We start from the raw sequence: 16,282 nt of genomic DNA on the forward strand, positions 1-16,282 counted from the left end.
CTTAACGCGACAAGACTTGTAGACTTGAACACTTCTCGGGCTTGTAGTTCAATTTCTTTGAAAACTATGCGTTCTACGAGAAAAAGTGATCGGACAGAAAAAACGCAGCCGGTTGAGATCGACAGGTATCGTCTGACATATTTTTCGACACAGTGAATAGTTTAGAAGATATTCGAGAAAAACGGTGTTATGAGCATTCAATTAATTATTTCAATATTTCATTCATTTGGTCCGACGTTTTCTCAATTCTCTCGGGAACCGTTTGTTCTACGAGAAAAAGTCGTACGGCATAAAAGACGAAGCTTATCCGGATCTACAAGTTTTGTCCGACATACTTTTCGATGAGGTGAATTGTTTAGAAGATATTCGAGAAAAACGATTTTATGAGCACTAAATTCATTATTTCAATGTTTAATCCATTTGGTCCAACTTTTTCTCAAATTTTTCGAAAACCGTTTGTTCTACGAGAAAAAGTGATAGGAGATAAAAGACGCAGCCTGTCCAGATCTACAGGTTTCGTTTAATATACATTTCGACACGGTGAATAGTTTAGAAGATATTCGAGAAAAACGATTATTATCAGCAATAAATATTTTAACGTTTAATCCATTGGTCGGCTTACAAAAAAGAAAGTAATAAAACTAGTAAATAATCGAGTAATTAATTAAAAATTCGAACACTTCTCGAGCTTATAGTACGCCTAGGTTCTTAAGAGAATTAGTATCCTTCGATTCGGTCGAATAAAATAGATGTAAACTGGAAGGAGTAAACGAAGGGACAAAGATCGCGCACCCCCTAGCGACTTAGATCGAAACTCTGTATTTTCCAAAGGAAAAAGGCAGGCTCCGACGTCGAGGAAGTGTAGATGACCATTAGGCGATCGTTAGAAGGTATTTCGCGAGCGAGGGGAAAAGAAAAAGTATAAAAGATACAGAGGAAAGGGGGCAGTATACAAAATCGACGACATGTAGTCGGCGAATCGCATGGTGATACGTTTCGTTTCCCGAGACGGTGTACTGATATATCACAATTCCATATTATCTAGTTATATCTCTTCTAGTCGGTAAATTTGTTCCTAGACAGATGTATTTTCCGATTTATACATACACAGTGTCTACCCTAGCAGATTTCCGTTCTCGTTTCCGTTTCCGTTCGTTAAGCGTCTAAGATCGCGCACCCCCCAGCGACTTAGATCGAAACTCGACTGTATTTTCGAAAGAAAAAAGGCAGGCTCCGTCGACGGGAAGTGTAGTTGAGCATTAGGCGAGCGTTAGAAGGTATTTCGCGAGCGAGGGGAAAAGAAAAAGTAGAAAAGATACAGAGGAAAGGGCGCAGTATACAAAATGGACGACACGTAGTCGGCGAATCGCATGGTGATACGTTTCGTTTCCCGAGACGGTGTACTGATATATCACAATTCCATATTATCTAGTTATATCTCTTCTAGTCGGTAAATTTGTTCCTAGACAGATGTATTTTCCGATTTATACATACACAACGTCTACCCTAGGAGATTTCCGTTCTCGTTTCTGTTTCCGTTTTCCCGTTTCCGTTCGTTAAGTCGACTCCACACGCAGATGGAGCCTGGATCAACGACCGGATGGGATTTTGTAACACGTGACTCTGGTGTGTGTCGACAGCTCGGGGATCGAAAATAATCCGACGGTGTTTTACCGGCTAATGCCCGGCTCCACGGCACAGACGAACAAGTTTCACACGTTTTACCTGCAGCAACGCAGCGAGCAGTCCGTCACGTGGGCAGACATCAAGGTTAACCATCCCCTGGATTATGAGAGCATAAAGGAGTACAACTTAACCGTGCGAGTCGAGGTATGTACGCCTATTTAATGCCTGGATTTTGCGGTTTATTCGAGGAAAAGCGTTCGTTCTCTATGGTTCCATATTATTTCTCTCTCTCTCTGTCTCTGTCAAACCGCACACGAAATTCCGGAGAATACATCTACGCACGTTATTGATCACCGGACGGCGAATGTTTATGCAAAATAAACACTTTTCTCTCCTGCAGCGATTTCAAAAATCACAGGCCAAGGAAAATGTTTACTCTTTCTTTTTGTAATCATTTTAGCGAGCTGAAAGTAATATGCACACTGGTGTTTCTGAATTCTCTTCGCCTCGAGTCTATTTTAAATTGGACCACGCACAATCCAAATCAGAATAACTTTTTTATGAATGGACAGAACGGTCTCAATTTCTCTGTAAGGCTAGAAGAACTAGTTTAGTAAAAACGACGTCTGTGATAAATATGTTGAACAAATGCATTTGGTCGGAATTGTGAAAAAAATTTTATAAAAACAAATTAAACCGACTTCGAATAAAACGCACTAAAAAGTATGAAATAACTTCCCTTTAATTTACGTGAATACACACGAACTTAAATACAATACAAACTTTTTGGAGGCGGGGCAAAATTGAAAATTTTCAACACTGGAAATTACGAAAATCCGTAAATTCTTCTACATACTTTCACATATTAATGTACCTTCCCTTCCCACACCTACTGATTTCCAAGTACATCATATCCCAATGAAATCATAATCAGCAACATCTGTCATTCGGAAAATTTTCAATTTTGCGCCGCGCCGCCGCACTATGGGCCAAACTGACGAAATCTGTATAAAAATCAAAGAACTTTCGATAGAAATGTGATAGAGCGATGAAATTTTTTTTAAATAAAAGCTGAAACTTTGCAGTATATGGGATAATTATGGAGATTGTGGTACGAACGCTTTTTAACCTTGAAAGAATTTGTTAAACTTGCACAATTTCAAGAAAATCGTGGTATTTCCAATATTAACGCGTTAAAAATACATTAAAATTTGATCTGTATAGAGTTTGAACTAAAAAAAAAGAGTTACTTCGTGTTCTCTTTCGCTAGGAACTTTTTCGTAGACCGGAATTTATTATGAATAATTGAAACTCGCAATTAGAAGAGAAGGATGCGTTTTTCTTAAGAAGCGACGTTAATACGGAAATCTTAAAAGACTGTGCACCATCGTGGCGCAGTGGTGTTTAGTGCCTCGAAAGTATAAGATACAGTCTAGAATATAAATAATACCACGATTCGTAAGCGGATTTTCAAGTTGCTACCTTCCCAGTTTCTAAAGGGATTAAAGAAGGTTGGTTATTTAACCAGGAGCATCCAGACAAAAATTTCCCCGGGAGATGCGTCCACTGTGAAATTTCATGGCTGTGTCTAATATTACGTTTTGCTGGTGCTTCGCAAAAGCAAAAACCCGTTAACGCGATTTACTGCAGTTTTGTACGTAATTAATATCTTCGATTCTACTATGTGGTTTTCATTTGACTGGCTTAAGTGATTCAGAATCGCTAAAACGTGGGCAAAAGTGAATTTTTCAACTTTCTCAGAAATCAATGAAATTTCTGCTTTAACAATTTTATATCGTCTTAATGCTTCTTTACTGTTTTAAATTAAACCCACCTTTTTGTAGGCTACGATAAATATCTCTTTTATTTTGAATGGCACAAAAAATATTTATGGCGTCATTTAAATGGTGTCGAGGAAGGAACAAAATGCATAAACATCCGCAGTCTAGTAATTAGTGATACAAAGTAGAGTTTAATCTACTGATAAACACGATTGTCTCTCGTAGAACAATGGCGCCCAGCAACTTGCATCCGAAGCGACCATCTACATTATTCTGGAAGACGTTAACGACGAAATTCCGTTGTTCACCGAACGCGAGCAAGAAACCGTGCTCGAAGGCGAAGTAATCGGCACTAAAGTGACACAAGTGAACGCCATCGACAAGGATGGCACTCACCCGAACAATAAGGTAAGCGCTCATAAAATATCTCCTAAACTATTTACCGCGTCGAAAAATACGTCAAACAAAACCTGTAGAGCTGGACAGGCTGCATCTTTTATGTCCTATTACTTTTTCTCGTAGAACAAAGGGTTTTCGAGAAAATTGAGAAAAACGTCGGACCAAATGGATTGAACATTGAAATAATTAATTGAATGCAGATAGAATCGTATTTCTCGAATATCTTCTAAACTATTTACCCTGTCGAAAAGTATGTTAAACAAAATCTGTACATCTGGACAGGCCGCGTCTTTTATGTCGAATTACTTTTTTTCGTAGAACAAACGGTTTTCGAGAAAATTGAGAAAAATATCTAAAGTGATATAAAGTGATGTATCTCTGACATTTTCCTGAATTTTCTCGAAAACCGTTCGTTCTACGAGAAAAAGTGATACAATATATAAGACGCGGCCTGTCCAGATCTACACATTTTGTTTAACATATTTTCCGACGCGGTGAAGAGTTTCGATGATATTCGAGAAAAACGAGATTTTATTAGCATTAGATTAATTGTTTTAATGTTTAATCCATTTGGAAAGTTGTAGTTTGTGTTGAAATTCCTAATTGGAATCGATTTGAATACGAGTGGTAATTACACAGTTTCTCCTAATAAGTATCATAGTTGCGATTGGGTAGTTGGATATATAATTATACCGGGCCAAAACTTTGTCAATTTCAGCTCTCCGAAATTGTATTTGTCAATAACACGGCTGCGATGGAAATATCGTGTAAGTTTCTTGCGACGCGTAATCCCATTATACTGCAAAATTCCACAATTAAATTTAATCGCGCGACCCGTGCTTCTAGTGTAATTTAAAATGTTCTGCAATCTCGTTTTGGAAATAATGCATCGTGGGTGAATATTAATCGCTGTTTGCGGGAATATAATATATGTATATATATATATTTATTGGCTGTTATTATCACTCGAACAACTTCGTAAAACTCGAAGCCGAACGTTTTAATCATTAAAATTAATATGGAAAAATTCATCAATTATTCAATGCAAAGACATTTGAAGATATATTTATTCGCTGTTATTATTACCGCCCGAACCAGTTCGTAAAACTCGAAGCCTTTAGTCACTAAAATTAATATGTATAAATTAATCGATTACTTAATCAAGGACTGTAACATTTGGTCCTCGAGACATTTAACCCTTAGCACTCTTTGTGGTGACTCAGAGTCACCACAAAAATTACTGTACCATTATTCGATCAATTCTCGATTCATCATTACCAATTACGGAACATTTAAGTATTGTATGAGGTGTGCTATCAATTTCATACCCACGAAATAAACAGAAATTATCAATAGAATGGAATTAGTTAATTCCGATTGCAAAGGGTTAACGTATCTCTGAAAACAACGAAGATTTTTGTGGTAGAAGAGATCAGAAAAATTATATTCGTTGGATTGATTTGTGTCTTAGGTGACGTACTACGTGGTGGATAGCGACAGGAACGAGGGGTTGAATTATTTTGAGATCAACCAGGAATCTGGCGACATTTTTACCAAAGTGGTGTTCGATCGAGAGAAACAGGGGGCGTACGCTTTGGAGGTGGAAGCTAGAGACGGTGCACCCTCGGCGCGACCCAACAGCAATGGACAGCCCAATTCAGGTAAGTGACTTATCAATTATTATTATTATTATCTTTATTTAAGCTTACCCAGACCCCTAAATGGGTCTACACAGCTTTTTTTTAATTTAAAGATGAGTGGAAGAAAATACATTTATGTATACCCCCGTATGGGGGTAGTGTGGGACACGAGAGAACAGGTGTTCGGTTCCGCCCACACCCACTGAAAATAACCATTCATCCAGGGCTTTGGGCCCTATCCTCCTAAACATATTAAAAGTCCCCACTCCTAGGAGGGTGAGTGGGGTGCAGGCGGGCACGTAGAAGATCCCCTTTTTCGGTTTTCCGCTTATATCTCAGAAACTATGTGTCCTAGAGATAAGACCATTCTATACAAAATTAAAGCTGACAAAATGTACCACAAGATTGATTGGATTCAGTTTTTCGCTATCTGGCATAGTTTCCGAGATATCCGCGCTCAAAGTTCACTTTGGTATTATTATTTGTTCGAGTTAGTGTTTTTGCTTCAACTTCAATTCCAACGTCAATTTTTCAAATTCAACTTCAATTTTTCAATCTCAACTTCAATTTTTCAGTTTCAACATCAATTTCTCAAATTCAACTTCAATTTTTCAGTTTCAACATCAATTTCTCAAATTCAACTTCAATTTCAACTTCAAATGCACGTAGAAGGTCCCCTTTTTCGGTTTTCCGCGCATATCTCGGAAACTATGTGTCCTAGCGATAAGACCATTCTATACAAAATTAAAGCTGACAAAATGTGCCACGAGATTGATTGAATTCAGTTTTTCACTATCTCGCATAATTTCCGAGATATCCGCGCTCAAAGTTCACTAATTGTGCTAAAGAGTTAGCTAGGTAAATCAGGCAAAAATTTCTTTTTCACAATTGGTGAACTTTCAGTGCAGATATCTCGGAATCTATGCGAGATAGCGGAAAACTGAATAGAATCAATCTTGTGGCACGTTTTGTCAGCTTTAATTTTGTATACATAGAATGGTCTTATAGCTAGGACACATAGTCTCCGAGATATAAGCGGAAAACCGAAAAAGGGGACCTTCTACGTGCCCCCTTGCTCACCTTCTAGGAGTAGGGACTTTTAGTATGTTTACCTCGTAACTAGTTAATAGAATTTCGGGGGTTACCCTCGCACAGTGGGGTATTTCGCTGAAAAACGGGAATAAAATATTGTAGCGTTATTTATGGGCTCACGGTCACAAATAAGTAGGTCGTTGGATTCGTCTTGACGCCAGCTATAAGATTATGAAATAAAAATTGTACTTTAACATTTAAAAAATCAAAATAATTCTTATTTTTTGGCGAAAAAATTTTTTTTTTGAAATTTTAAATATATAATTTTGTACATGTTTCAATACTGTTCAACTTTTATTGGAACCATTTTCTCGTCAGATTATCAGAACTCTTGAAAAGTAGTGATAACGGAATGCTTTGATTACTATGTACCGAGTTGAGATAGGTGTACAAACTCTTCACAGATTTTATTCTGTTATCATCTAAATTAGTATTGTTATTAATATTTCAACATTACCAATCATTCTGTAAGTTTTTTTTCAATTTCAAAACTTTATTGACGATTTTGGTATACAATTGAGCTGAATTGAGCACTCTTTCTGGTACCATTACATTCTATAAAGCTTTGCGATCATAGTCCAACAAAAAAATCTTCCGAATTCGAGAGTTATAACTAATTTAAGTAGAAATGAGCATGGAAAGTCGCAGCGTACGCGTAGTACACCTGCACCGCAAACTCTCGCGGTCGAACGCGTTCGCCCGATTCTCTTGTTTACATTGTTGCTGCAAAGAAGCCTTCGATTCAATCGTTTCCTTGCAGTATTCAGTCAAAATGGTTTGGAACGCTTCCACCGATAATTACGTTGAAATGGTGTAATTTTTTATTTTAATAATATCAAATATGTTGATCACGTAACTTTTTAATAAGTAAATATATGTTTTAAGAAATTTTTAAACTCTTACTATTAATTTTCTTCAGTAAACATATCCTAAGTTTCTTCTTCAGACGATGATATCTCCTCTTCGGTTTCATCTGCTCGAGATGTATGCACATCCAGAGACTCTTTTAAAAACGGTAATGTTTTTTTTCTTTGACTTGGTCTCATGCTTGATATGAGAGGGTCAGAAGTAAGAAGAAGTCTATTGATGACGTCCGTATTACAAGCTGTTCTTGAGAACAGGCAATCGAAGGCTTCTTTGCAGCAACAATGTAAACAAGAGAATCGGGCGAACGCGTTCGACCGCGAGAGTTTGCGGTGCAGGTGTACTACGCGTACGCTGCGACTTTCCATGCTCATTTCTACTTAAATTAGTTATAACTCTCGAATTCGGAAGATTTTTTTGTTGGACTATGATCGCAAAGCTTTATAGAATGTAATGGTACCAGAAGGAGTGCTCAATTCAGCTCAATTGTATACCAAAATCGTCAATAAAGTTTTGAAATTGAAAAAAAACTTACAGAATGATTGGTAATGTTGAAATATTAATAACAATACTAATTTAGATGATAACAGAATAAAATCTGTGAAGAGTTTGTACACCTATCTCAACTCGGTACATAGTAATCAAAGCATTCCGTTATCACTACTTTTCAAGAGTTCTGATAATCTGACGAGAAAATGGTTCCAATAAAAGTTGAACAGTATTGAAACATGTACAAAATTATATATTTAAAATTTCAAAAAAAAATTTTTTTCGCCAAAAAATAAGAATTATTTTGATTTTTTAAATGTTAAAGTACAATTTTTATTTCATAATCTTATAGCTGGCGTCAAGACGAATCCAACGACCTACTTATTTGGGACCGTGAGCCCATAAATAACGCTACAATATTTTATTCCCGTTTTTCAGCGAAATACCCCACTGTGCCTTGGTTGGTCGACAACTCATTTCGTCGACACAGCTTTCATCGACGATTTGACCGTGTTGGTGTCGGTCAAACCGTGTCGATGAAGACATTTGTCGACGATATGACCGTATAGATAAAAACATAGCGTCGACGAAAGTTTCTGTCGGTCAAATCATCGATGAAAACGGCGAAAGAAGTGTTTCGTCTCTTCAATGTTCTGCGTCGAAGAGATTCGTCAACATTTGAAGAGCTGCCGATATCGTAGGAGAATCAGCCAGTAAAATACAGAATAATCCCGTGTCGGTGGTTGTTAATTAATTAACCGGCTGCGAGTCCTCCGAGGCCGTCGCAGCAATAGAAACGCAACCCGAAATCTAACCACGTTTCCCTCCTCATAATGCAACGAGAGACCAGATTGTCCAACTTGGACCAGCGTTCCAATAAATACGGTTAACCTACGGAATCCGCTTTCGAATTCTGCACCGTATTTACCGAAACTTACGTCTGCCCGTATCATTTCACGGTTTTCACGCGTCCCGGCACGATTTAAGACTGTGTATTACGGACGAGAGTTTTCCTCTAATGCTAGTTCAATGCTTGACTTCCGTCCGACAAGTCGGATTTAATTGTTCGAACTTGAACGCGTAGTTAAACCAGGTATTCTCTTTGAAACTAGTCGGAAATTCTCCGATTTATTGCGGAGAAATGCGAATCATTCGAAAATCAAGAAGATCAGAATTCCTGATGTGTTTGAGATATTGAAAATTTAGATATCTCCGGAACGGAGAAACCAGATTTTCTGAATTCTGAATGATTATGAACGAAAGGGAAAACACTTCACCTACCGGTGGCCTATTAATGGTGATGAATTTATAGTTCAGCAGCATTCAGCAGTGAATAACTCTCCAGGATGTGTTAAGTGACAATAGACTTATTAGCTTAGCGTATGAATACAATAATTACAATATGGCAGAAACAAAACTAATGAAATAAAACTGTCAACACTGTCAAGATATACAATAGCGTGTGTGCAAAGAAAAATTACAGACACACAGCGCCGCATAGCGACAACTCTATAGAAACAAAACTAGACCAATAGCGCCGACGAGATATAAGGGAAAAAATATGGCAGAAACAAAACGAATGAAATAAAACTATCAAGGTATATGTATAGCGACTGTGTGTGCAAAGAAAAATTAGGTTATAGGATTTTCAACAATTGTGCTGTACCAAATGGAAGCTTGAAAATCTTGAAGGACATTATTGGATTATATTATTGAGGATGAGTTGTTGATTTATGATTGTTTATCTTTAAAAAAATCCTCAGCCATGGACCGTTGACTTTCAGCAGTTATGTGTTAAGTAAGTTGCTCTCTCGAATTTGTGTATACGGCCAGATATTGTCTCAGAAACTTGCTAGGAAATTCTCCTATTTATTGCGGAGAAATACGAACCATCCGAAAATCAAGAAGATCAGAAAAAGGGATAATTTTCGTAGTTAAAATGCGTGGTTTCGTCGGAAGTATGATAATTCAATTATATTGTATTCGATTATTTTGGAATTCGAAATTCAGTCGAAGAAATTGAGAGGAATTCTTATATTAAATTTATTTTAGGTTAATTTGTATGGAAAATTAATTTAAGATTTAAATTGAGGGATATTTCAGGAAATTTCAAGTTTAAATTGAGAGAAAGTTTAAGTTTTGAATTGAAGAAAATTTCAAGTTTAAATTTAGGGTAATTTCAAGCTGAAATCGAGGAAAATTCAAGAACTGGAATTGAACAGAATTGCAAGTTTTTTAGACTTTAAGTAAGTTCCACGCGTTCACGAATTTAAAAAACAAGATCTTTTATGTAGTCGGGTTAATGTTTTGCGTGCAGCTTTTGAAGGGATTATTAAACGAGGGAAAACAACGAGAAAAAAATAGTTGCGCGGAGCCTCAGGAATTCGGTAACAGGGATAACATGTAGAGAGAGAGAATCGCAAATTAACTGCAGTTTTGCGCACTTTGCAATCCGCTTACGGTACGAACTCAAAGGAAAGTTGCAACGCTCTCTCTCTCTCTTCCGAAGGCTGTTCCACTGAATTTTCGTTGCGTTTTAGAGCACAAAGCTAGAAGTTGAATGAGTTTTAGTTCGCGTCGATTATTTTGTCGATGGTGCAATCTTATGGCGTAATTCCATACCAACGTCGTTACAGCAGTCTAAAGCCTATGGCGTTTTAAATGAATATTTACAAGCTTTAAATAATTTTCGTGATGATGAAAACATTCAATTTTGCAAATCGATGCAGATAATTTTTATTTTGCATAAAGATCCGTGGTATAATAATCATTGAGAGAAGATATAACATTCAATTTAGTTTCTAATCGATGCCATTTTGGTTTCTAAAGCCTACAGTGATTCAAATGAATATTTACAAGCTTTAAATAATATTCTTAATGATGAAAACATTCAATTTTGCAAATCGATGCAGACAATCTTAATTTTGCATAAATAATCTGCAGTCTAATAATCATTAAGGGAAGATATAACGTTCAATTTAGTTTCTAATCGATGCAATTCTGGTTTCTAAAGCCTACAGTGATTCAAATGAATATTTGCAGGCTTTAAATAATTTTCGTAATGATGAAAACATTAAATTTTGCAAATCGATGCAGATAATTTTTATTTTGCATAAAGATCCGCGATCTAATAATCATTGAGGCAAGATATAGCATTCAATTTAGTTTCTAATCGATGCCATTTTGGTTTCTAAAGCCTACAGTGATTTAAATGAATATTTACAAGCTTTAAATAATATTCTTAATGATGAAAACATTCAATTTTTCAAATCGATGCAGACAATCTTAATTTTGCATAAATAATCTGCAGTCTAATAATCATTAAGGGAAGATATAACGTTCAATTTAGTTTCTAATCGATGCAATTCTGGTTTCTAAAGCCTACAGTGATTCAAATGAATATTTGCAGGCTTTAAATAATTTTCGTAATGATGAAAACATTAAATTTTTTGCAAATCGATGCAGATAATTTTTGTTTTGCATAAAAATCCGCAGTCTAATAATCATTGAGGGAAGAAGTAACATCCTATTTGGTTTCTGTTTGTTGCATCAATATAGGCCATTTTTATTTTGCATAAAAATCCGCAGTCTATTCGTAACTTTGATAGAGCGAAATATGTAGAAAATATATCTTTAATGTAGATATTCTATGTTTATGCGTGTGTATGTATATGTCTACATATACAGACATCGAAAGACTATGAAAATAGTGGGTACATGAAAATATTTGTAACAAAAAATCAATGCGCATACACGGTCGAAGTATATTTGTCAATTCACCGAATACCGACATCTATCAATCATTTTTGCACGGATGGTTGAATTTACAACTTCATCAGTTTTCATGTTGCTTGTACAGTGAAAATACGTCAACCCGTTGACAGAGTCATTTTTTTAAAAATAGTTGTTTTATCTTCACTTCAAGTCTAATATAACCTTATTATTGCAATTTATATTGTATAATTTGTAACGCTTCCTACAAAATAACGCACGTAAATAATGTCGAGCATAAATCATGGCTCGAAAAAGTTTCTCGGGAACTTTTTCATCGGCTACATTGGAATTGATTACCCGTGATACTTTTTTAAACAATTGGAAAATAAAAGTTCTTCAGAATCCGTAAAGGTTCACAACAATTCTAAAATTTGAAAATGAAATACTTTCTGAGAAGCTTCCGGAAAGCTGCGACAATTCTTTTCTTCAAAAATTGGAAAGTAGAATTGTTCTTCAGAATCGAAAAACTGTAACAATTCTTTTCTTCAAAAATTGGGTAATCGGTTTTCCAGCATCCGTAAAGCTGTGACAATTCTTCTCGTAAAAATTCCAAAGAAACGGATATACTACATATTTCGTTGAGCGAAGCTTTACAACTTCGACCAGAATTTTTTGGATAACGTCTGTTTATTTCCCTGATGTATAAAAATGACAGTTTCAACAACGTGCGCTGGGCGTAAAATAATTTTACTAGAAGTAGAAACACGAATTTCGTTTGAAACGGTCTACGGATGTTTATGGAACGTAGAGTTTCGAATATTACATTATTACTTCTCCCCCTAAAAGTATAATGATGATAAATTCCGTAGGTTGTAGTTTCGAAATATCAGCGGGCTTAAAATTGCGCGCGGTTCAACTCTGGCAATTCTAATTAGTAGGAAATGTGAGTTACGCGAAATTGGAAGTTGCAAATTATACGGGCGATTTAACGCGAAACAGGGAACAATTGGTTTACACCGCGGACTACGGTATAAATGTTGTTTCCAGAGAAAAGTTAGATAATCGTGACCAATCAGCTCTCGATGCTTGAACACACGTGTGCGGATAATTTCGCTGGCAAATGACATGCGCGATTGAAAATTCTACGGCAAAGTACAGCGCTGTTATCGAGGGAACTGAATACTGTATTACAGCGAACCGATAAATGTGTAACCAGGAACAGAATCTTAAAACAGCTCGAGGAAACAGCGTCGTTTATTTCCAATAGAATTCGATCGCTCTCTCGCAAAGCTTTATACGATTGTGGAATTATTTTCATAATGCGGAAACGTGATGTAGCATATCTTAGATGGAGACAGATTTGTATGAAACAATAAAACTTGAAACACATTACACACATTAAACTTGAAATTTCCCTCGATTTAAAACTTGGAATTTCCCTCAATTTAAACTTGAAATTTCCCTGAATTCAAAACTTGAAATTTCCTTTTATTTAAACTTGAAATTTCCCCTTGATTTCAACTTGAAATTTTCCTCAATTTAAACTGTATATTTCCCTCAATTTAAACTTGAAATTTCTCTGCATTCAGAACTTGAAATGTCCTACGATTTAAACTTGAAATTTCCCTTAATTCAAAACTTGAAAATTTCCCTCAATTTAAAACTTGAAATTTCTCTCAATTTAAATCTTGAAATTTCCCTCAATTTAAATCTTGAAATTCGACAGCAAAATTTAAACAATTAATTAGAAACATGATTACGAAAAATACATATTTATTACGAGAATTATCAGCGGATAAGAATCATTTTATAATGAATTTTAGTGGAGATTTCCTCCTAATATCTCTTATGGTTAAAGAGTTCCAGTAAAATGTCACGATCCAGTCAGCTGTGTTCGGCCGTCAGAGGCTGTATATCGCTTTGCAGCGTTCGCTTCAAATCATTTTCATTTCGCCAATTTTCAAATGTCCATCTTTTTAAAAACAGCTCCACAAAGGGGACGCTCGGGGCTGTATCCTCATTTTTGTTGAATCTTTTAAAAAGTCGCCCGCTATGAAAATACGGCATTCGTTTCAAACAATTACCAAGTAAATGGTGACAAAAACATTTTTCTCAAATAACAACATTGTTAGTAGCGCTCTTATGTTTCCACTACAAGCTCCCAAAAACTCATTTCCATCGGTTTGATAGTTCCAGACTTATGATTCAATGAAAAAAGAGTGATACGTTTTTTTACACGTCTGTAAAATCTACAATTTTTAAGATATTGAAAAATTCTTTAAGTATCGTTGATAGGTCACTAAAGATACATAAGAGAAAATTTATCTCTCCTCTCCTAATTAAGCTCTCCCCGCAGCAACGAAATAGAATTTCCATAAAGCAATCTGCCAGCAATAATTAAACTCTCCTCGTGCGAACTCGCGGTAGTAATAACGTCTTTTGACGCGGTGAATTCTAATCGTATGAATGTGATATCGGTTTCATGTAAATGCAGTCCCGAAGTTTTAAGGTGGTGCACACGTCGACGCGAAGACTGACGTCGAGAATTGTGGTTAAATTTGGAATATTCTCTCTCCCTCTCTCGTCCCGTATCGCTCCTTGCCTCATGACAAGTGGGTAAAATGCAATTATGTTAAATCGTGTCCTCCAGTTGCGCGAAGAGAAATACGATACGACGATTTAGAAGAGATACGTTGTAAGAGAGGCGTTGTAAAATTTCCACAGTTCGCTGCAGTTTGTAATTACTTGCAAGATTTTAAAAATTCAATCGTTTTTCTCTCAATGTGAACTTGAAATTTTCCCGAGTTCAAAACTTGAAATTTCCCCATCAGTTTGAACTTGAAATTTCCCTCGATTCAAACTAGAAATTTCTCTCGATTTATACTTGAACTTCCTCTCAATTTAAAATTTAAAAAAACTTGAAATTTCTCTCAATTTCAATTTGAAATCTCCCTCTATTTAAACCTGAAATTTTACTTCGATTTAAACTTGTAATTTCCCTGAATTCAAAACGTGAAATTTCCCTAAATTTAATCTTGAAATTTCCCTGCATTAAAAACTTGAAATTTTCCCTTAATTTGAACTTGAAATTTCCCTTAATTCAAAACATGAAATAGCTCGTAAAACGGTTTCCGAAAAAACTGAGACACTTGTTAACAACTGATAAAATACAATAATGTTAAATCGTGCCTTGGAGTCGCGCGAAGAGAAATATAGTACGACGATTTAGAGGTGTTGTAAAATTTACACGGTCCATGTTTCGAACGTAATTAGAGTTTTCGATGTGATATCAAACAAGTAGTAGAGTTTGTAATTAATTGGTTCTTCCGGATGAACAGTAATTAAACGGCCGAGGCTGTCGCTTATGCTCTCCACCCGGATGATACCCGGAGCTAAATTCATGTTAGAGCGTGTTTTCGTTTTTCCTGCATAATTAGATATACTTAGAAGACTTACTTAGGATATCGTCTCTCGACTTGCTTTTATACATTATAAATATTACATCTTCTTTAACCCTTTGCACGCGGAGCTATTTTTACTCGAAAATTAGACATTTCTTCCTCGCTAGAATATTTCCATTCCCTATGATTTTTTCAATTGTATGGGTTTGAAATTGGTACAAAGAATACAACATTTTAATGTAATTTTATACATCATAATTTGAGTTTGATATATGCATTATTGTTTCAACTTTAGATTAGGAAAAATTTCACGAGTTTGAATTAATTTTTGACAATTAAGAAGAATTCTTATAATAAATTTGATTTAAGTTAATTGTACCACGTTTTTATTAGCTCGCTTTCTTGTTTGTTTGTCTGTTTGTTCGGTGGCAAATTTTGCAATTGATTTTAAACTAACTTCCCGATGAGCTAGAGGCTTGTTCTATATAAATCAAAGGAAATTTCAAGTTTAAATTAGAACCGACATATTTAATAACGTGAACAATATTTCGAATAATGGTACAGCAATTCTTAATGGCGGCACAGGGCACAGAGTCACAATTCGAGTGCTAAGGGTTAATTTCGACAAAGGATACAACGTTCTTATGTGTAAAATAAATGGTACGACCATTAATATTCGTTTCTCCACATCCAATTCCATATGTTTTCGTTTGTTTTACATTACTAACGAAATGAAAGCAGAATATAGCGAAAATAACTTTCCATATTTCTGTAGATTGCATTTTCAGTGGCAACCTCGCGCGGCAGCTTTGAAGTTGTTTGTACTCTGTGCTGCGAGTATGTTGGGTACTTGAAAATGTTGTGTGGCAAAGATAGAGACATAGTTCGAGTTACATTTTACCTCATGTGTCTCTCAAATCTAGCAGAGAAATGAGTTTAATTCAGCCGAACATAATTCCCCCACGAATTCCTTGCAGTTTTCCGAAAAGGAAGATTGATAGAAGTCGGTCAAAATCTGAATTCATCTGAATACTAAATATAAATTTATATTCTGCATTAATCATTTTATAATCTGGTAAAATTAATACATTAGTACTGTCAAAGTCTCTGAATATTTTTACTTATTCAAATTGCACTTGTTCATTTTTATTCTTATTGCGTTCCATATTATTTCAACGAACAAATCATTTCACTAGATGATCTATTTTTTTAATCAACGATTGACGATTAACTTCATCAATCGATTGAACCAATCGTCGATTTTTCAATGATTACC

The 16,282-nt window shown here is 35.6% G+C and overlaps 1 protein-coding gene across 9 annotated transcripts in view; it reads left to right on the forward strand.

Moving 5' to 3' along the window:
- Positions 1-16,282, forward strand: part of LOC143217166 (neural-cadherin) — a 211,129-nt gene that overhangs the window by 72,517 nt on the left and 122,330 nt on the right. For all 9 annotated transcript variants that reach the window (XM_076441042.1, XM_076441033.1, XM_076441032.1 and 6 more), the window contains 3 exons: positions 1,641-1,830; positions 3,633-3,815; positions 5,278-5,467. In XM_076441042.1, coding sequence (XP_076297157.1) covers positions 1,641-1,830; positions 3,633-3,815; positions 5,278-5,467 — 563 coding nt within the window. The remainder of the gene's footprint in view (positions 1-1,640; positions 1,831-3,632; positions 3,816-5,277; positions 5,468-16,282) is intronic.

This window comes from Lasioglossum baleicum, chromosome 16, assembly GCF_051020765.1.
Source record: "Lasioglossum baleicum chromosome 16, iyLasBale1, whole genome shotgun sequence".
Lineage (NCBI taxonomy): Eukaryota > Metazoa > Arthropoda > Insecta > Hymenoptera > Halictidae > Lasioglossum > Lasioglossum baleicum.